The 22,137-nt window shown below is 41.0% G+C and overlaps 1 protein-coding gene across 8 annotated transcripts in view; it reads left to right on the forward strand.

Annotated features, from left to right (window-relative positions):
* The window catches only part of CHRDL1 (chordin like 1), a 135,303-nt gene that overhangs the window by 74,888 nt on the left and 38,278 nt on the right, over window positions 1-22,137 (forward strand). For 2 of the 8 annotated variants that reach the window (XM_027535206.1, XM_027535209.1), the window contains exons 5-6: window positions 11,013-11,155; window positions 11,983-12,076. The exons of 1 other annotated variant lie outside the window; for it this stretch is intronic. In XM_027535206.1, the coding sequence (XP_027391007.1) occupies window positions 11,013-11,155; window positions 11,983-12,076 (237 nt within the window). Of the gene's footprint in view, window positions 1-11,009; window positions 11,156-11,979; window positions 12,077-22,137 lie in introns of all 8 variants that reach the window. 5 more of the 8 variants (XM_027535207.1, XM_027535202.1, XM_027535208.1 and 2 more) reach the window with 3 other exon arrangements.

Below are 22,137 nucleotides of genomic sequence, written 5' to 3' on the forward strand. Positions count from 1 at the left end.
AGTCATCTTCATCCTGTGTTCTCATAGCTGAAAGCAGAGATCATCTTCCCATTGTCTCTTATAAGGGCACAATCCCATTCATGAAGGCCCCAACTCCCACAGACCTCACCTCACATTGGGGATTAGGTTTCCAACATAGGGATTTGGTGAAAAGGACACAAACATTCAGTCTATAACAGGCACTGTAAGGACTAGGCAGCCCGACTAGGCAGCCCCAGATTGTTTCCATTACCGACCTGCTTTCTGCCTTCCAGAAACCCTATCATTACAGATAATAGTAATATAACAATAACAGCATTCAATGAGCACCTGTATGCACCTGGTACTATGCTGAGCACATTGTGTGTCTTACCTCATTTCATCTTTACAACAACCTATGAGATGGGTATTATCAGCCCCATTTTATAGATGGGTGAACTGAGGCTCAGGAATGTTAAATTATTTGCTCAGCTATTAAGTGGTAACTAGTAGTGGAGGTGGAGAAGGCAATGGCACCCCACTCCAGTACTCTTACCTGGAAAATCCCATGGATGGAGGAGCCTGGTGGGCTGCAGTCCATGGGGTTGCTAAGAGTCGGACACGACTGAGCAACTTCACTTTCACTTTTGACTTTCCTGCATTGGAGAAGGAAATGGCAACCCACTCCAGTGTTCTTGCCTGGAGAATCCCAGGGACCGGGGAGCCTGGCGGGCTGCCCTCTATGGGGTCGCACAGAGTTGGACACGGCTGAAGCGACGCAGCAGCAGCAGCAGTGGTGGAGGTGGAATTTGAGCAGTTTGGACACTGGACAGCTCTCAGAGGCTGTGTTTTCAGTGATTGCCCCCACATTGAGCCTTAAATTCTGGAATGTTTCACACTACTTGCCCTGTCCTCTATAGCCTCATTATAAATAAAGCAGCAAAGGCCCAAGGTATAATTTAATTATCTAGAAAAAGAACCTATTTTCAGGATTTCCCTGGCAGTCCAGTTAAGACTCTCTGCTTCCACTGCAGCGAGTATGGGTTCTATCCCTGGTGGGGCAACTAACATCTCGTATGCCACAGGGCCAAAAAAAAAAAAGAACCTACTTCCTATTTTCCAATGTTGTCTTCCATGGGCACTGTGGTATGAATTAGTCAATAAGTGCTAAACTTCTCCCACCCCCAGCAAGGCCTCAATGTGATAGGACACAGAACAGTTAAGTTTTTATGGAGGAGGAGATTTTGGGAAAGATCTTAAAATCATAGTCCTCTGCCTAAGGAAAACAGGTCTAGATAAGTCAACACTTTGAGCAGCCCAGGGCAAAAGAAGTCATAATGTTTGGAGCGCTGAAAGGAAGAAATCTAAATGGTAGGCTTTAGCTGATGGACCTGTTTGAAGCAATACCTTTGATTTCAGTGAGCCTCCCAAGGAAAAACTCACCTGCATGCCCATGGCCTCAGAGGGTGAGCAAGTTCCTTTTTAGAAGGGAGCTATAGACACCCACTGTTTGGGATGTATTACTTGTGCAAGATGAGTCACATCCCTGCTGTAGGCTCTGACCTAGCCTAATCAGGATGAGGGCCCGGCTGTTCTTCCTTCCACTACAGTGGTGCTCCATGGAGGAGCACAGGAGATTTCCCATCAGCACCCTTATTTAAAACTATCTGTTTCAGAAAGCAATGTAATAGCCCCCCACTCTCCCCAAAGGGGATAAATAGTGTCCGTAGGAGACAGCCATCTCATTGTAGTCACACTGGGAACATGGAGTTCTAGCTAAGGTCTGTCCCAGTAGTAGGAATTGAGTTGGGTTTCTATGACCAGGTCTGTAGGACTGATTTTCTATGGTTGCTTCTTTTTTTTAATTTTTTCCATATGATCTCTTGCTTTTATTTATTTTTTAAAAAAATTTTTACTGGAGTATAGTTGCTTTACAGCTAGTTTGTACTGTACAGCAAAGTGAATCAGCCACATGTGTGCATATGCATTAGTGCGTGAGGACTAAGTTGCTTCAGTTGTGTCTGACTCTTTTCGACCCAAAAGACTGTAGACTGCCAGTCTCCTCTGTCCTTGGATCCTCCAGCAAGAATACTGAAGTGGAATACCATGCCCTCCTCCAGGGGATTTTCTCGACCCAGGAATCGAACCTGCGTCTCCTGCGTCTCCTGCATTTCAGGCAAATTCTTTCACACTGAGCCATGGAAGAAGTCTGTGTATGCATATATCCCCTCTTTTTTTAATTTCTTTCCCATTTAGGTCGCCACAGGGCATTGAGTAGAGTTCCCTGTGCTGTACAGCAGGTTCTCATCAGTTACCTGTTTTGTACATCGTGACATATATATGTCAATCCCAATCTCCCAATTCATCCCACCTCCCTTCTTACTTACACTCCTGATATCCATCCATTTGTTCTCTATATTGGAAGGGACCCAAAATAGTCATCAAGTCTAGCCCCTGGCCTTGAATTATAATTTTTTTAAGTATAAACTCTTCAAATTTAGTTTTTTAATGCAAAATACATTTGTATCATTTAAGAATGTAAATGCTTATGTGTATATATGTATATATGATGTATATATATGTGTGTGTGTATATATGTATATATATATGTGTATATGTGTATATATGATCATATGTATTTATGTTCATAGCTGTGCTGTGCTTAGTTGCTCAGTTGTGTCTGACTCTTTGTAACCCCATGGACTATAGCCTACCAGGCTCCTCTGTCCATGGGGATTTTCCAACCAGGAATACTGGAATGGGCTGCCATGCCCTCCTCCAGGGGATCTTCCCAACCCAGGGATCAAACCCAAGTCTCCCCCATTGCAGGCAGGTTCTTTACCGTCTGAGCCACCAGGGAAGCCCAAGCCAACTACTGAAGTGGGTAGCCTATCCCTTCTCCAGGGGACCTTCCCAACCCAGGATTCGAACCAGGATCTCCTGCATTGCAGGCAGATTCTTTACCAGCTGAGCTACCAGGGAGGTCCTTATGTTCATAGAGGTATGTGTAAAAGTATGCAGTAAGATGTCTAATTCACTCCTGTCCCACAATCCATCCAATTCTTACCCTTCCCCTCAAAACGTAGCACCCCCTTATAACTTTTAGTATTTTCCTATGTATCCTTCCTGATTTTCTTTATGAATGTGAGTATAAACTCTTCCAAAAATATATTCTTTTTACAAAAAACACAGTGCATTATCTGAATCATTTTTCACTTTGCAGTTTTTTTCATTAAATAATCTATTTTTTGTATTAGTACATAGAAAGCTTACTCATTCTTTTATACAGCTGCATACTTTTTCATTGCATTAATCAGCCATCATGTATTTAACCAGATGTCTACTGATGGACACAGAAGTTGTTTCCAATCTTTTGCCATCACAAATGATGGTACAATGAATAACTTAGATTTTTCACACATGGAGTATATCTGTAGTGTGAATTCTTAAAAGTAGGATTGCTTGGTGAAAAATACGTATATTTTAAAACTGAATGATATTGCTAAATAGCCTCCATAGTATTTGTATAAATTTTCCACAGCTTTACTGAGAGAGTTTATTAATCAAACTTTTGAATTTTTGCAAATCTGATAATTTAGTGTAGTTTTCTTTCAGTTAATGTGTGACATATTTGTTTCAGGTGTGCAACATAATGATTCAACATCTGTTTATATTTCAAAAATGACCAACTCAGTAAGTTTAGTTAACATCTATATATTTAAAAATTTATATATACAAATTTTTTTATGTTGAGGACTTTTAAGATTTATTCTCTTAGCAACCTTAAAATATACAGTTCAGTTCAGTTCAGTTGCTCAGTCGTGTCCGACTCTTTGTGACCTCATGAACCACAGCATGCCAGGCCTCCCTGTCCATCACCAACTCCGGGAGTCCACACAAACCCATGTCCATTGAGTCAGTGATGCCATCCAACCATCTCATCCTCTGTCATCCCCTTCTCCTCCTGCCCTCAATCTTTCCCAGCATCAGGGTCTTTTCAAATGAGTCAGTTCTTCACATCAGGTGGCCAAAGTACTGGAGTTTCAGCTTCAACATCAGTCCTTCCAATGAATACCCAGGACTGATATCCTTTAGGATGGACTGGTTGGCTCTCCTTGCAGTCCAAGGGACTCTCAAGAGTCTTCTCCAACACCACAGTTCAAAAGCATCAATTCTTCGGTGCTCAGCTTTCTTTATAGTCCAACTCTCATATCCATACATGACCACTGGAAAACCATAGCCTTGACTAGACAGACCTTTGTTGACAAAGTAATACACTCTTATTAACTATAGTCACCATGATGTACATCCCATCCCCATAAATTTTTTATTTTATAAGTCCTCTGAACCTCCTTTACCCATTTCACCCACTCCCCTAACCCCCTGCCTTTGGCAACCACCAATCTGTTCTCTGTATCTACAGGCTTGGGGTTTATTTTTTAGATTCCATGTATAAATGAGATCATATGGTATTTGTCTTTCTCTGTCTGGTTTATTTCATTTAGCATAATGTCCTCAAGGTCCATTGCAAATGGCAAGATTTCATTCTTTTTTATGGCTGAATAGAATTCCATTGTGTATGTATGTTTATGTGTATGTGTGCCTGTGTCTCAAGGGAATTAAAGGGAACATAACATTTCAAGCCCTTTACCTTCATCTCCATATTCCCTGCTCCACCACCACCTCCAAAATGGCCTGTGGATGTGCTGGAACTACACCACTAGAATGAGACAGAACCAGATTAGAAACACTGTCTTCAGGATCAGCCATCAAAAATAAAATAGGAACCAGAGTAACAATAGCAATGACAAAAAGGGGAGGGCTCAGAGTCGAGGAGATTAGTGATCACGGCTGGGAGCTCTGAAGAGGTTTGCATTTATTTCATAAACACTGAGAGCTGATTTATCTCCTGACTTACAAGAGGCCTTTCTGACTAGCCAAGAACTGGCCTGCTAAGGAAGTAGAAATTTGATGGTGGGGAGAGTGGAGAAGAGAGCCACCAGCATGAAGACTTTGGGTTTCAGAGGATAGGAAGAGGGGCAGTGCCAGGAGGGGAGAGAATGGTGTACCAGAGGACATGGGAAAGGACCACAGACTTCTTGGTAAAAATTACCAGTCACTCTGAAGGGGGAAAAAACATGTCATCAGGTTATTCACACTAAGATATTACTGACAATGTGTATCCTCACAGAGAAGTTTTGGGATTATAATACCTGATTGTCAATAGACAGGGCTTCCCAGGTGGCGCTAGTGGTAAAGAACCTGTCTGCCAGTGCAGGAGACATAAAAGATGTGAGTTCGATTCCTGAGTCAGGAAGATCCCCTGGATGAGGTCATGGCAACCCAATCCAGTATTCTTGACTGGAAAATACCATGGAAATAGGAGCCTCGCTAGCTACAGTCCTTGGGGTTGCAAAGAGTTGGATGTGACTGAAGTGACTTAGCATGCACACATGGCAATAGACAGTCACTTAATCCAAAAGGATGGACTTCTAATGATGGCATTTTAGGCATCAGTGAAAGAAAAGGTGGTTAGAAACATTGAGTATAAGGGGATGTTTTCAGAGCACCCCAGAAGTCAGAGTTCTACTTACATAGATCATCCCTCACCAGGGGAGAAGGAAGTTTCTTTTTGCAACACAACTGTAATCTGATGGCTGAATGCTTGTCTGTATACCTGGCAGTATCCTTCCACTCCTCCCCAGAGTGCTGTGTGCAATTTAACTGGAAATGGGAAGCTAGAAGCCGTGGAGCCTGGTCACTTCTGTTGGAGCATTCCCCTGAGGGGCCCTGAAGCCAGTCTTTCTTCAGACTAATTTTCTGCCAGTTTTTGGCCAGGAACACAGGATGCCTTCTAAGGATAGCTGGGTAGAAGCCCAACCACCTTGGAAAATCTAAAAAGGTAGAATGTACAGTCCAAGGTGGTTGTTCTTGCCTCTGCAGTTCCTTGCATGCTGTGTTGGCCTTCAGAGATGCCAGGAGAGATCTGAGTTCCATATTCTTAGATAGAAAAGCTGAGGCCCAAAGAGGTAATGTGACTTGTGCAAGGTTATGGGAAGTGGGTGCCCAAGACTGGGTTATGACTCAGTGATCCTGCCACCCCCTAGATTTTAAAAAATTCCTTTAGTGAAAATCAAATGTATTTTAAGGTTACAGCATGCTGATCTGATAGACATGTTGAAATGGTTACCACAGTTAAGCTAATGAACATCATCTCATTTATTTTTTGATGAGAGCATCTGAAATCTACTTTCTTAGCAAATTTTCAGTATACAATACAGTATTATTAATTATAGCCAACATGCTGAACTTTAGATGTCTGGACTTACTCATCCTACATACCTGCAATTTTGTACCCTGTGACCAGTATCTCCCCATTTCTCACACCTCCCTGCCCCTGGTAACCACCATTCTAATCTCTACTTCTATTTATTTCTAAGATTTCACATATAAGTGAGATTATGTCATTTTTTTCTTTCTGTAACTGGCTTACTTAGTAGGATGTCCTCCAGGTTCAACCATGTTGTTGCAAATGGCAGGATCTCCTTTTTAAGGCTGAATAATATTGTGTTGTGTGTGTATGTATATCTATATATATATACATGTATAGGAAATGTGTATATATATATAAGAAATATATGTATGTGTGTATATATACAAGATATATATATATATATATAGGAAATAAATGTATGTATATAGGAAATGGCAACGTACTCCAGTATTCTTGCCTGGAGAATCCCATGGACAGAAGAGCCTAGTGAGCTACAATCCATAGGGTCGTACAGAGTTGGACATGACTGAAGTGACTTAGCACACACAGACACATATATATGCACTACAATTTCATTATCCTTTCATCCAAGGATATGGGGTATAGGATGGACACCACTTAGGCTGTCTCCCTATCTTGGCTATTATGGATAATGTGGCAATAAACCTGAAAGTGCAGATATCTCTTCCAGGGACTGATTTCATTTCCTTTCTGCTCCCCAGTTTTAAAACACATGGTGTGAAAAGAGCACAAATCAAGGCACGAAAACTATATTTCCTTGTTGACTCTTCTATTAATAGCAGTGTGACATGGACCAAATCTTTTGAAGTATCAGTAGCCTCATTTTCATAATTCTCACTCCCCCATTCTGTTAGGGATATTAGAAGAATGAAATCATAATAAACGAGAAGTTGTTAAGATAAATTTATTGTGTGTAAAACTAGCATTAAGCATCACCACAATTGGTTTCTTTTTCTTTGATTCTATTTTGTCCTCCTCATTTTTGCTTTCTCCCCATCTCCTGTTGAGTAGATTAATAGACTCCATGCGGGATTTCTCTGAAGACGGTTACAAGAAAGACTCTCAAGGTCAAGGCTCGCTGGAAAACCTCACCCTACACAGTTGCCTCCTCATTGATCCCTCGGTGGAAGACACAGTTCAGAACTCAGCCCACATTCTTTTGAGGCAAAAAAAAATCCCAAACTTTTTTTTTTTCCATTCAATATTCCAAATACTCACCAGCTTCTGTAAGTCATGGCGAATATTATTTTATAGGTCACCCTAGTTTTCCTTCACCACAAAATACAGAGATTTGCTATTATTAGGGCCCAGGGGGCAAATGGCCTGCTTCTGTACTCTCTCCATTGGGTTTCACTCATGTATGCCAGCTGCAGCTGTCTGGTTATGTGTGTACTTTGGGCAGGAATAGGGAGTCAGCCCAGGCCAAAAGGTATGAGTTAGACTCTCGCTCAGATTTAAAACTTTTTCTTTTATAAAACAAAATGAAGGAACTTTCTTTGTATCCTGTAAGGGGTCTTTAATCAGTACTTAACAACAAAGGAGAGATTTACTCAGAAATTGAAGTTAGATCAACTTATATAGCAAAGTATAGAATTGAGTTAGTTAATCTAATCACTGAAGCCAAAGAAAGTGTGATATTTTCTGGGTATTTGAGGCCATACATTCTACAGGGACAACACAGCTTTCATGTTCTGTGGTTTGAGTTTTAAATTAAATGGTCCTTTCCTTGTGACAGGTTTGAAGTGATTGGCATCCTAGGAGGTAAGATTCTTGAATCAGTCAGGTCCTGGTGCTACCATTAACAAGTTGTGTGACCTTGGGAGTCAATTAATTTCTTAAGCCTTAGTTTCCTCATCAGCAAAATGGGCATACTTTAATATCTACATCAGAATGTTCTTAGTAATAACCAATGATGTAAAGCCTAGCATATTATTTGGGGCTCAATAAATGTTAACTCTTATGATGATGGATATTATTATTAGTCCTTATAATTTTTAACTACATTCTGAGAACAATTTTTTTTTTATATTGAGTATCATTTACCACCCCCCCCATAAAATGGACTCATTTTCATTATAGTTTTGAGTAATGGGAAAGAAAGGATGGTCTCTTAAAAAAACATTTTTATGGAATTATAATTTACCGTATTGTGTTTTTTTTCAGGTATACAGAAAATTGATTCAGTTATACATACATTTTTCAGGTTATTTTCCACTATAGGTTATTATAAGACATTGAACACAGTTCCTTGTATTATATAGTAAATCCTTGTTGCTTATTTACTTTATGTATATTCAGTTCAGTTCAGTTCAGTCACTCAGTTGTGTCTGACTCTTTGCGACCCCATGAATCACAGCACACCAGGCCTCCCTGTCCATCACCAACTCCTGGAGTTCACTCAGACTCACGTCCATCGAGTCAGTGATGCCATCCAGCCGTCTCATCCTCTGTCATCCCCTTCTCCTCCTGCCCCCAATCCCTCCCAGCATCAGAGTCTTTTCCAATGAATCAACTGTTCACATGAGGTAGCCAAAGTACCGGAGTTTCAGCTTTAGCATCATTCCTTCCAAAGAAATCCCAGGGCTGATCTTCAGAATGGACTGGTTGGATCTCCTTGCAGTCCAAGGGACTCTCAAGAGTCTTCTCCAACACCACAGTTCAAAAGCATCAATTCTTCGGCGCTCAGCTTTCTTCATAGTCCAACTCTCACATCCATACATGACCACTGGAAAAACCATAGCCTTGACTAGACGGACCTTTGTTGGCAAAGTAATGTCTCTGCTTTTGAATATGCTATCTAGGTTGGTCATAACTTTTCTTCCAAGGAGTAAGCGTCTTTTAGTCACCATCTGCAGTGATTTTGGAGCCCCCCAAAATAAAGTCTGACACTGTTTCCACTGTTTCCCCATCTATTTCCCATGAAGTGATGGGACCAGATGCCATGATCTTAGTTTTCTGAATGTTGAGCTTTAAGCCCTTTTTCACTCTCCAGTTTCACTTTCATCAAGAGGCTTTTTAGTTCCTCTTCACTTTCTGCCATAAGGGTGGTATCATCTGCATATCTGAGGTTATTGATATTTCTCCTGGCAATCTTGATTCCAGTTTGTGCTTCTTCCAGCCCAGCATTTCTCATGATGTACTCTGCATATAAGTTAAATAAGTAGGGTGACGATATACAGCCTTGATGTATATTAGTTGGTATCTAGTAATCCCATACTCCTAATTTATCCCTTTCTGCCTCTCCCATTTCTCTTTGATAACTATAAGTTCATTTTCTATTTCTGTGAGTCTGTTTCTGTTTTAATATAAATTCATTTGTATTATTTTTTTAGATTTCACATATAAGTGATAGCATACAGTGTTTGCTTTTCTCTTCCTGACTTACTTCACTTAGTATAATTTCTAGGCCCACCTATGTTGCTGCAAATGGCAATATTTCTTTCTTTTATTATAGATTAGTAGTATTCCATTGCATATTGCATTGGCCAAAAAGTTCTTTAGGTTAGTGAATACTTTGTTCAATGAAGTTCTTAGTAAAAATGAAAAATGTGTCTTTTATTTTTACTTTAACCCAAATGAACTTTTTGGCTTACTCAGTTCCACATCTTATTTATCTTATTTATGTTGATGGACATTTATGTTACCTGCATGTCTTGGCTATTGTAAATAGTGCTGCTATGAATATTGGAGTACAGTGTTCTTTTTGAATTATAGTTTTCTCTGGATATATGCCCAGGAGTGGGATTGCTGGATCATATGACAACTCTATTTTTAGTGTTTAAGGAACCTCCATACTGTTCTCCATAGTGGGCGTACCAATTTACATTCCCACCAACAGTGTAGGAGGGTCCCAGAATGGTCTAACTCTCTAAGCTTCCTTGTCAGGAAACACACCACTCTCCTTATTTCTCTTCCCCCACTATCCCACAGCTCTGCTTGTATCTATTGTTAATCTGTACACTGATGATTAGTTTAATCTGGGCACTTGTTCAATAATAGGTAACTTTTGCTGGTCCTTGAAAATCAGACAGGACTTCAGTAGATGGAAAAGAGGAGAAGGAAGGGGACCATCTTAGTGGAGGGATTGAAAACAAGCAGACTCCAGAGGCTGGAACAAGCACACGCCAAGTGTAATAAAACATGGGAGACGGTAAAGTTACTAGGGTAGTTATAATAGGTGGTTCCTCATCTGAAAAGACTCCCTCCCTCGAGACAAGTTAATACCTTCTTTGTCTAAGACTGGTAGCTCTATCATGGCAGGAGCCTTGTCTTTCTTCACTAATCTCTGCCTAGTACCTATCACAGTGCCTGGTATATAGTGAAGTTGCTCAGTCGTGTCCGACTCTTTTGCAACCCCATGGACTGTAGCCCACCAGGCTTCTTCATCCATGGGATTCTCCAGGCAAGAATACTGGAGTGGGTTACCATTTCCTTCTCCAGGGGATCTTCCCAACCCAAGGATTGAACCCGGGTCTCCTGCATTGGAGGCAGACGCTTTAACCTCTGAGCCACCAGGGAAGCCCACATAGTAGGTGCTCAATAAATGCCCAACAAGTGAAGGGTTGGATGGTTGGTCATGTTAGTTGTTATTCCTGTCTGGCTGCTTTAATATTATCGAAGTCATTAGCCCCTGAATCAGGGGCTATTTTTAACTCCCTCTGTGTTGTACAGCCCCACCTGCTGTTTGTTTGGGAATTTGTGAAATTCTTTGCAATGATGCCAATACTTGGTGTGGTTTTTTTCCACCCTGTCCCAGAAGACTCCTTACCCCCAGCGAACAATAAAATGACCAGCAAGTCATGTGAATACAACGGGACCACTTACCAACACGGTGAGCTGTTCATGGCTGAAGGGCTCTTTCAGAACCGGCAGCCCAACCAGTGCACCCAGTGCAGCTGCTCGGTAAGACCCTGTATTTCAATGTCCTCTACCCACATAAGAGCTCTTCCATACACGTACCTTTAGTTTGAGCCTACACTGTAGGGTACTTGATTGAAAGAGGATGAAGCGCATCTAAATCGTAAGCCTCCCTGATCTTCATCAACCCTGATAATCTCTGTTGAAAAGGTTGGACCCAGCCATATCCTTGTCTTAAAACTTTAGGACAAAGATGAGCTGATGATCTTGATCTGTACTTCTCTTCACAATCATTATACCACAAGTGCTTTCATCTGAAGAACTCAGTTATTTGATGCCTTGGAAATGCTATGGGTGGAAAAACCACTGGCACCATCTAGCAGTATCAGTCCAATTCACAAGAAAATGTGGTGTCTCTTGGTTCCCATCTCTGACATATTCTGTTAACGAGATAGTTCTTTGCCCTGCAAAGAAAAACATCTCGAAAAATGCTTGATCATAATGATTCCTGTGACATTACTTGTCAAAAGAATTGTATACTTCATGAATAAGGTATACTGATTACATCACCATCTAATTGTGCGGCCCAGAGAATGTAATAGATAGAACCCGATACTTTGTTCTATCTTAGACCAGGGTGCCTGATGAGGATTACCATCTCTTCTGTGACTCAGTCTCTGGCATGGAGAAATAATAAGTGGAAAAAAAAAAATAAACGCATCATAAAATTTAAGAAGTGCCTAGGACTGACTGCAGAAGAGCAGGGGGAAAGGATGTATTATGTTTGAACCCCTACTCATCCCAGGTACTGAGCTAAAGCCTTTACATGAACTTCAGCTCCTTCTGACCTTCATTTCGTTTCTCCCCAGCAGGAGGGCAATGTGTACTGTGGTCTCAAGACTTGCCCCAAGTTAACCTGTGCTTTCCCAGTCTCTGTTCCAGATTCCTGCTGCCGGGTGTGCAGAGGTAGGTATCCTGTATTCCAAGACCCCAGGTGCTACCATCTTGAGTAGCAGGATTTAGAAGAGGGAAATACCTGTCCAGTGTTTTAGCAAAAGGGAATTTTCTATGCTAGCCTTAAATTTTAAGGGTGCTTTCAATCACAAAAGGAAAAAAAATAAAAGCATTGTTTTTAAAGGTCACTGCCCTAAAGAAACTGCACTGCAGCACAGCAGGGGGAGAGGGGTGAGATTCATCTAGCTTGGCCCCTCCATTATTGTATTGTAAAACATAGGGCTTTTCCATACACAGCCTTGACAGGAAGACTTGGCCTCCCAAAGCACTGATGTGAACATTTTGAAGATTATGCTGGGCAAAGGTAGGGGTATTTCTCAAATCCCACAGTAAAATGCTGACAGACTCAATAACAGCAAAATGGAAGGCATCATCTTCTCAAATTATATTCAAAATGGAATTGTCATCTTCTCAAAGCCAGTTTTTTTCTTCTTTGAGTTTCATTTCTTTGATGACGGCACTCTTTTTATTCTTTAGGTTTCCAAGATCAAACAGCATTACCTTTAATTTCTCCTTTATTACCTCTTCTCAGATTACCAAATCTATCAGCAGTCCTTTATATCCCCCCTTTTCCCACTTTCCCTCCTAATTTTGTCTTCTTCCCTTCCATCCAGTTAACATGCTCATTGAACATCTACTATATGCTCGGCACTGTGCTAGAAGCTGGATACATAATGGTAAACATAGTAGTCACACAGGGCGCTGCTAGACTGTATGGCATCTTCATGTGAATTACAGAAAGGATTACCTTACTTAAGATACTTGACTTGCCATTTGCTGGAAAATCCTTGTGAATGTACCTCCTTAGCTGAGGCACCCTTATGCAGGACACAACCTATATAACCATATGTGGCATACATAGCAGCCAGGGTATGTTCTTTGCCCTTGTGGAACCCACAGTTTACCAGAGAAGACAATAAACAAACAAGCAAACACATATCTAAATATAAACGATGTATGTACTGTAAAGTAAATAAACAAGGGATTGAGATAGAAAAAGAGGTGAAGGCATTTAGTTGAGTTGTTGGAAAGGCTTCTCTGAGATGACATTTAAGCTCAGACTTGAAAGATGAAAAGGAGTAATCCATGCAAAGGTCCTGGGGGAAGAGTATACCAAGCAGAAAGAAAAAAAAAAAGTTCAAAGGACCAGGCAAGGAAGAGCTTAGAGCATTCAAGGAGCTTTGGACCAGTGTGGTAGGAATATAGTGATTGTGGTCGTAACTGACATTTGGTGAGACTTAAGAGGTGAACAGGAGTCAGATGATGCAGGACCTTCAAGGCCATGGTAACAAGTTTGGATTTCCATTGTGAAGTGCATTGGGAAGCCAGCAGAAAGTTGTGCAGGAGATGTGATGTGATCCAGTTGATGTCTTCCAAGATCTCACTGGTTATTGTGTCCACACTAGATTGGAGGGAGGAAAGAAGACAAGTAGAGAGACCAAGAGGATGGATGTAGCAGTCAGTCTCTCTGGTATGAGAGGCCAAGATTCAGGGCGGGGCACACAGTATAGAGTAGTGGTTCAGACTGAGGTCTTCTGGAGCCAGGCTGCCTTGATTCTAATCCCAGTCCTGCTACTTTCAAGCTGGGTGATCATGAGCCATGTATGTACTCACCTTTCTAGCAGTCTTTACATTAAGGATTATGTTAGCACCAACCTCCAAACTGTTGTTAAGTTTAAATGAGATAATGCAGGAAAAGGACCTAGGACACTGTCTTCCATAAAGTGAGGATTCAATAACAAATACTGAACAAATTTGAAATACAGCAAGTGCTGAATCCTCAGATTTAACTAACCATGGTCTGAACATATTGGAGAAAAAATAAATCCAGAAAGTTCCAAAAAGCAAAACTTGAATTTGCTGTGGGCTGCCAACCATTTACATGGCATTTACATTGTATTCCCAACTTCTAATACTTAGGTATTATGAGTAATCTAGAGATGATTTAAAGTGTATGGGAGTATGTATATAGGCTATATGCAAATACTATGCCACTTTATATAAGGGACTTGAGCATCCTTGCATTTTGGTATCTGCAAGGGTCCTTTGGAACCAATGCCCTGAAGATACCAAGGGATGACTGTATATTTAGAACACTGGTTCTTGGCTATGGGTACATATTGGAATTACCTTGGTAAGGGGAAAGGGGAATGAAGGAGGTGATTCCAATGTGCAGCCAAGGTTGAGAGCCACTGAAATAGAGGGAAAATATGATGGGATTTGCTAGTAGCAAATGGGTGATTGACTCCCATACATTGAAAGTGAAAGTCACTCAGTCCTGTCTGACTCTTTGCAACCCCATGGACTATACAGTCCATGGAATTCTCCAGCCCAGAATACTGGATTGAGTAACCTTTCCCTTCTCCATAGGATCTTCCCAAACCAGGAATCGAACCCAGGTCTCCTGTATTGCAGGTGGATTCTTTACCAGCTGAGCCACCAGGGTAGCCCAAGAATACTGGAGTGGGTAGCCTATCCCTTCTCCAGTGGGTCTTCCCGACCCAGGAACTGAACCGGGGTCTCCTGCATTGCAGGAGGATTCTTTACCAGCTGAGCTATCAGTAAGCCTTCCCATACATTACTGCCAGCTTAATCTTCCAAAGAGATAGCCTTAACTGTGCTACACCCCTACTCAGAAGTCTTTATGCTGACACACATTGTACTTACTCAATGCCAGTCGCAGTTCTATGCATTTTACAGATATGAACTCATTTAATTTCATGACAACCCCGTTGGGGGTGGGGGAGGTTATGATTATTAACTTCATTTTACAGATGATGAAACTGAGGCAGAAAGAGGTTAAGATCCTTGTTCAAGGTTATGTAGCTAGTGAGTCCAGAAAAGGCAATGGCACCCCACTCCAGTACTCTTGCCTGGAAAATCCCATGGACGGAGGAGCCTGGTAGGCTGCAGTCCATGGGGTCGCTAGAGTCGGACACAACTGAGTGACTTCACTTTCACTTTCCACTTTCATGCATTGGAGAAGGAAATGGCAGCCCACTCCAGTATTCTTGCCTGGAGAATCCCAGGGATGGGGAAGCCTGGTGGGCTGCCATCTATGGGGTCACACAGAGTCGGACATGACTGAAGCGACTTAGCAGCAGCAGCAGCAGCTAGTGAGTCAAAGAGCTGAGATCTGAACCATGGAAGTCTGGCTCCGGACTCTAGGCTTCTAACCACCCCACTCTGCCACTGAAAGGAATGGCTCCCTGGTGCCTGCAGAATGTGTCCACCCCTGACTCTGACAGTGAAGGTCTCCTGAGTTACCTTTATAGGTCCACATGCTTGCATTCTTGCACCTTGGGTTCTTCCCATATTGTTCTTGTGTGGTCTCACTTTTGTACCTTTGCTCTCTCCTCAGCCCCTCAATATCTTTCAAACTTCAGTGTGCTTAGAATTACCGGAGAAATTATTGAATTTCACCTCCCTGGACCACAACCACAGAGATTCTGTTTTGGTGGCCTTGGGGAGGGGCCCTGGGATGTGCTTTTAAACTGGCCTCATCATCCATTCTGATGCAGGTGGTCCATAGACTTTCGCTTTGAGAAACCATCCCTACAACAATGTAGATGACTGGGGGTGGCCTGAAATGGTGGTTTTACATCTGAATTTGGTGCACTTAAATTGAGCATCTTAAAAGTTTGAAACCTTAGTAAACCAATAGAGGAGTGACCAATGTCAGTCTCTGATTGGTCAGAGCATCTAATCCCATTCATATGGTAAGCCAGTTTGGGGTGAATGAGAAGCAACCATTTCACAATAAGGCTGGGAAGAAAAAGTGACAAAATGGCTTCCTTAGTTATATCTATACAACATGTACAGTAAGACTTGAAAGGAGAGGATATTGCCTGTCTCTAGAATATCCTTTCCCTCGGATTTCATTTGTGAAAATCCTGCCTACTCCTGAAGCCCTAGCTCAAATGCAGCCTCCTCAGATGCTAACATAGGTAGTCCTCAGGTCACATTTTGTCTTTTTTGTTATTTTGTTTTGTTTAATTTTTTATTTTATATTGGGGTAGAATTGATTAACAGTGTTGTGTTAGTTTCAGGTATACAGCAAAGACATTAAGTTATACATGTATCTATTCTTTTTCAAATTATTTTCCCGTTCAGGTCATTATGGAGTGTTGAGCAGAGTTCCCTGTGCTATGCAGTAGTCCTTTCAGTTATCCATTTTAAATATAGCAGTGTGTACATGTCAGTCGAAAACTTCTAATCTATTCATTCCCCCATCCTCCCCCTCCACCCCAGTAACCATAAGTTTGTTCTCTGAGTTTGTTTCTGTTTTGTAAATAGTCCATTTGTATCATTTTTTTAGATTATGCATATAAGTGACATCATATGTGTCTTTCTCTGTCTGACTTACTTCACTCATAGATGATAATCTCTAGGTCCATCCATGTTGCTGGCAACGGCATTATTTCATTCTTTTTTATGACTAATATTCCATTGTATATATGTCCCACATCTTCTTTATCCATTCCTCAATTGATGGATATTTGGATTGCTTCCATGTCTTGGCTCTTATAAACAGTGCTGCTATGAACGTTGGGGTGCATATATCTTTTGGAAATAGAGTTTTTCTCTTTTCTGGATATATGCCCAGGAGTGGGATTGCTAGATCATATAACTCTATTTCTGTTTTTTTAAGGAACCTTTGTACTGTTCTCTCCAGTGGCTGTACCAATTTACATTCCCACCAACAGTGTAGGGGCATTTCCTTTTCTTGGCACGCTCTCCAACATTTATTAGACCTTTTTGATGATGGCCATTTTGACCCATGTGAGGTGATACTTCACTGTGGTTTTGATTTGGATAAATACTAGTGGGAGGGTCTTTCTCTCTTCTTTGCCTTCCCACCTTCATTCCAGTTTCTCCACCCCTAAATCCTGCTTCTCCTTCAGAGGCTGGCTCAAACGCTACCTCCTCCATGATTTTTTTTTAATCCTATGAATTAGGACTAAATTCCCTCCTCTCTAAGACTTTTCAGGACCTCACCTGTGCTTTTCCAGTGGCATTTATAACCTTAGCACCTTTTGTCTTTTATTATATGTGCCCATGTCTTATCATCCCTACCAATATGTGTTCCTCAAGGCAGTAACTATTTTGGGCTCATCTTTTTTCCCCCACTGTGCTAGGCACAGAGTAGGTATTGTTTGAATGAACACACACTAGCTTGTAAATATTGCCAGAAAGTTTATCATGGTTGGAATTAGATGCTACTAAAATAAGATATTGGTCTTCCCTGGGGACTCAGTGATAAAGAATCTTGTCTGTTGATGAAGGAGATGCAGGTTCAATCCCTGGGTTGGGAAGATTCCCTGGAAAAGGAAATGGCAACCCACTCCAGTATTCTTGCCTGGGAAATCCCCTAGACAGAGGAGCCTGGTGGGCTACAGTCCATGGGGTCACAAAGAGTCAGACATGACTTAGCAACTAAACAACAACAACAAAAATAAGATATTGTTTTTGTTTTTTCTTCCTCTGAATTACTGACTATGGTGATGGTACTGGCTTTACATTCATTCATGGTCAATAGGAAATTAGGTGATCCCTCATATTGCTTTTTATTCCCTACCTTACTTTAGCACACTATAACTAATATTTCTTTTAGAAAGAAATGACCTTATTCTTAGTATCCATACAGGCTCATCTTTTTTACTATGCTTTTTGCACCAGCCTTTACAGGTCAGCATGAATTTAGTTGCAGCCTAATTTAATGTATGCTTCAATAAGGCACTGGATCTTTCCATACCTGTTTCTCACAGTGTGTGTACTGTCCCTCAGTACAACTATGAACTTTCAGCCAGGAAAGACTCTTTTGTTCCTTATCTCCTTTCCCATCTTTGTCCCAGCTTGAGTCCACTCCAAAGAGAAGAGAGTCCGTTTTTAAAAATTGAAGTATAGTTTATTTACAGTATTGTGTTAGTTTCAGATGTACAATAAAGTAATCCAGTTAATTATATATATATATATGTAATTTTCAGATTATTTTCCATCATAGGTTGTTATTAAAGATACTGAATATAGTTTCCTATGCTATGTAGTAAACTCTTGTTTCTTATCTACTCTATGTATACTAGTTTGTATCTTTTAATCCCATACTCTTAATTTGTCCCTTCCCACCCCTTTCCCCTTTGGCAACTATAAGTTTGTTTTCTATGTTTTTGAGTCTGTTTCTGTTTTGTATATAGATTCATTTGTATTTTTAGGTTCCATGTATAAGTAATACCACAAAATATTTGTCTTTGTTGGACTTACTTTACTTAGTATGATAATCTCTAGGTCCATCCACATTGCTGCAAGTGGCAATATTTTATTCTTTCTTATGGCTGAGTAATATTCTATTATATATGTATATATATGTATATATACATGTATATATGTGTATTTATATCACATATTCTTAAACCAATCATCTGTCAATGGGCACTTGGGTTGCTTCCATGTCTTAGCTATTATAAATAGTGCTGCTATGTACATTGGGGTGTATGCATCTTTTCCAATTAGAGTTTTTCTCTTTTCTGGATATATGCCTTGGAATGGAATTTCTGGATCATATGGCAGCTGTACTTTTAGATTTTTTAAGGAACCTCCCTACTGTTTTCCATAGTGGCTGTACCAATTTGCATTTCCATCCATAGTATACAAGGGTTCCCTTTTCCGCACACCCAAGAGAGTCCATTTTTAGCAGAGGTGTACACGTGGTTACTAATATAACCAGCTAATTGCTATAATCCAGTTGTTAGGTTAAGGTGATTTTGTTTGGGGAAAATAATGTGAAATCTAAACTGAAGAACAATTGATAAAGGAAAGTGCAAAAAGATGTATTATTGCATCCAAGAGGCAATAGAGTGCAATGCAGATAGGCTCTGAAGCCAGAGGACATAGTTTTGACCTGGCAGAGCTACAGTCAACTAGTAATTTTATCTTGGGCAAGACACAACCATTCAGGACCTCGAATCTCTCAGCTGTGTAAATGCTAATTATGATATCTACAACCAACAGAAAGGTTGTAAAAATTAACTGAGATGACAGAAGGCTAAGAGAAAGTCCAGCAAAGAGTTATTGCTTAATAAGTGACGTGTGAGTGCATTATGACTATATTTATTACCCTGGGGTTAAGTAGAATTGCACCTTAGCTATCTCCAATAGTCTTGCCTTTTTATTTCCTTAATGTACATATACAGAAGTTTATTTCTAGTCCTTCTCATGGCAACAGATCCTGGGACTAACTATCTTCTCAATGGTTTTCTTGTCATGATTTAATTTTCTTTTCTTTTTGTTATGTCCTCAGAAGCAACAGATAAAAGCTAGTTGTTACTGATCATGTACTGCCCCTTCACACACTTGACAATTCATGAAGTTCTCTCTTTGCCATCTCTTCTCCAGCCTAAATAAACCATTCTCTTTCATCTTCCCCTCTCAAGACTAAATCTTACACTTTCATAAAATTGATGCTTTTTTCTCTGTCTTTAATGTCTTTACATCTTTCAGTTGTATATAATGTGATTGAATCTCCTTTGAAGTTAATTTTTGAAGCACCTAGTTATTTTTTTTTCTGTTGAAATGATGTTTTTACAAAGGTATACCTTGTGTAAGCATATTACTCATTCAGCAGGGAACCCAGACACATTTCTCTTCTATGTTGGCCGCCCTAATTGCAGGCAAAATACTGCAGAAGAAATAACCTTTTGAGCACTGAACTTACAAACCTTAATATAAAAGACCCCATTGAAATAGTCTCTGCACTGTCACCAAACACTAATGGGTGCCTTTCTTCCTGGGTCAGACAGCAATCTTAGCCATGGATTGAATCTCAACCCCAGTCTCAATTGTTTAGACTTGTCTTTGAGGCTAGGACAGTCAGGAGAGTGTTGGCAGGGTGTGTCATTGCTGGCACTTCAGCAAACCTCATCTAGACTGGAAGCATAGTGCACACAGCCACTGGAACCTTAAGGGAAACTTTATCAGCAGGAAAAAAAAAATAACTCTTCAGAGATTGTACTATGGCCACATTCTGGGCAGGCAGGCCTTAAACCCAAACCCAGTCCCAGCTTCTTCCACCATTTATCATTTCTGCTTCCTGTATTCTGCCTATCTTGCCAAAGCAAAGGGGAAGGCTATGTTCTTAGACGTTAAGCAAGGGAGACATATATGGGGTAAGCTATCGGCATTTTGAGAGCCAAGCCTGCATTTGGTAGATGGTGTACATACATAGCACTTGTGTGGGTGCATGCTAAGTCGCTTCAGTCATGTCTGACTCTGTGTGACCCTATGGACTATAGCCCACCAGGCTTCTCTGTCCATGGGATTCTCCAGGCAAGAATACCAGAGTGGATTGCTGTGCCCTCCTCCAAGGGGATCTTCCAGACCCAGGGATCAAACCCACGTCTCATGTCTCCTGCACTGGCAGGTGGGCTCTTTACCACTAGCACCGCTTGGGAAGCCCATTTCTAGGTTTAGAGTAGCCCAAGTATAAATATCTACATTCTTTCATTCAACAAACATTTGTTTTGCAACCACTAAGTACCTGGCACTGTGTGAGTACTGGAGATACCATGGTGAACAAAACAGGCATGGAACCAGCCATCATAGAATTTAATGAGGAAGATAGACATGTATCAAATATTGAGACAAGTAAATATGAAATCATAATCATGCCACATGCTATGAAGGAAAGGTGTTATAAAAGCCAATAACTGACCGAGGCTCAAGACCATCTCTCTGGCCTCAAATCACACCATATTCCTCTTCGCTCTCTGTACCCCCAGGATTTGGGAGAATTGACTCAAAAGTTCTGGGTATAAGTGGCAGCAGTCCTATCCTCCTAGAATCTGTGACTTCTGATCCCACTATGAAACCAGCCACCCTATTTACCCTATTTTATAGAAGTATCTATACTGTCCTTCTTGCATTGTACCTGCTGCATATACTCAAGTTCAGACTTCACATATTAAGGAACTACTTGATCGTGTTGTTCCATGTTTACCATTTCTTACCATATTATCTAATCTGAGTTCTGTAGCTTATCTTTAAAGGTCCTCTGTCAAACAGTCGGACTCTTCCTTAATTCACTACCCATCCTCATTTCTTCAACACCAACACACACACTTTCTCCTCTAGACTGGCACTTCTCTTTTTATAATATGCCATGTCCTCCCCACCTTCAGCCCTGTCATATGCCCTTCTTTTTTACATGCAATATTATATTTGTTTCTAAGTGTTCAACATTCATATACATTATGCATTGATCACCAAAATAGTAACCATCTATCACCATGCAAAGTTATTACAATATTATTGACTATATTCCCTATGTGGTACATTATATCTCTGTGACTTATTCTGTAACTGAAAGTTTGTACCCCTTCATTCCCTTTGCCTATTTCACTCATATCCCACCAGGAAGCCCCTTGCCTAATGAGATTGATCTGAAAAATATTGCTAAGACTAATGTCAAACAGCATGCTGCCTATGTTTTCTTCTACAAGTTTTATGATATCAGGTCTTACATTTAAGTATTTAACACATTTTGAGTTTAATGCTGTGGGTACACTGGTGGGTAGGGCAGGCCCCAGGCACGCCTGGTTGTGGGACCTGGTGGCTCATGACTGCTATGGGTACACTGGTAGATTGGGCAGTCCCCAGTGGTAATAGGCTAGAGGGAGGATTCCAGAATGGTGCCTACCAGTGCCAGTGTCAGCACAGTAGAGTGAGTTTACAGAAATGGCTGCCACCAGCATCTGTGTTCCCAGTGGAGTCCCAGTTGCCTCCTGCCTCTCTGCTACTACTCAGAGTGAATGAGTTTTTGAACACACCTTCAGCCCTCCAGCTCTCCTGAATGTAAACCCCACTGGTTTTCAAAACCAGCTCTTTTGCTCTTCTTCCTGGTGCACAACTCCTGGGCTGAGGGGTCCAATGTGGAGCTTGGACCTCTTGCTCCTTGGGCAGGACATTCGTGTTTATATCCCTCTCACCTTGCCAGAGTGTGGGTCCTGACTAGATGGCAG

Source organism: Bos indicus x Bos taurus, chromosome X (genome assembly GCF_003369695.1).
Source record: "Bos indicus x Bos taurus breed Angus x Brahman F1 hybrid chromosome X, Bos_hybrid_MaternalHap_v2.0, whole genome shotgun sequence".
NCBI lineage: Eukaryota > Metazoa > Chordata > Mammalia > Artiodactyla > Bovidae > Bos > Bos indicus x Bos taurus.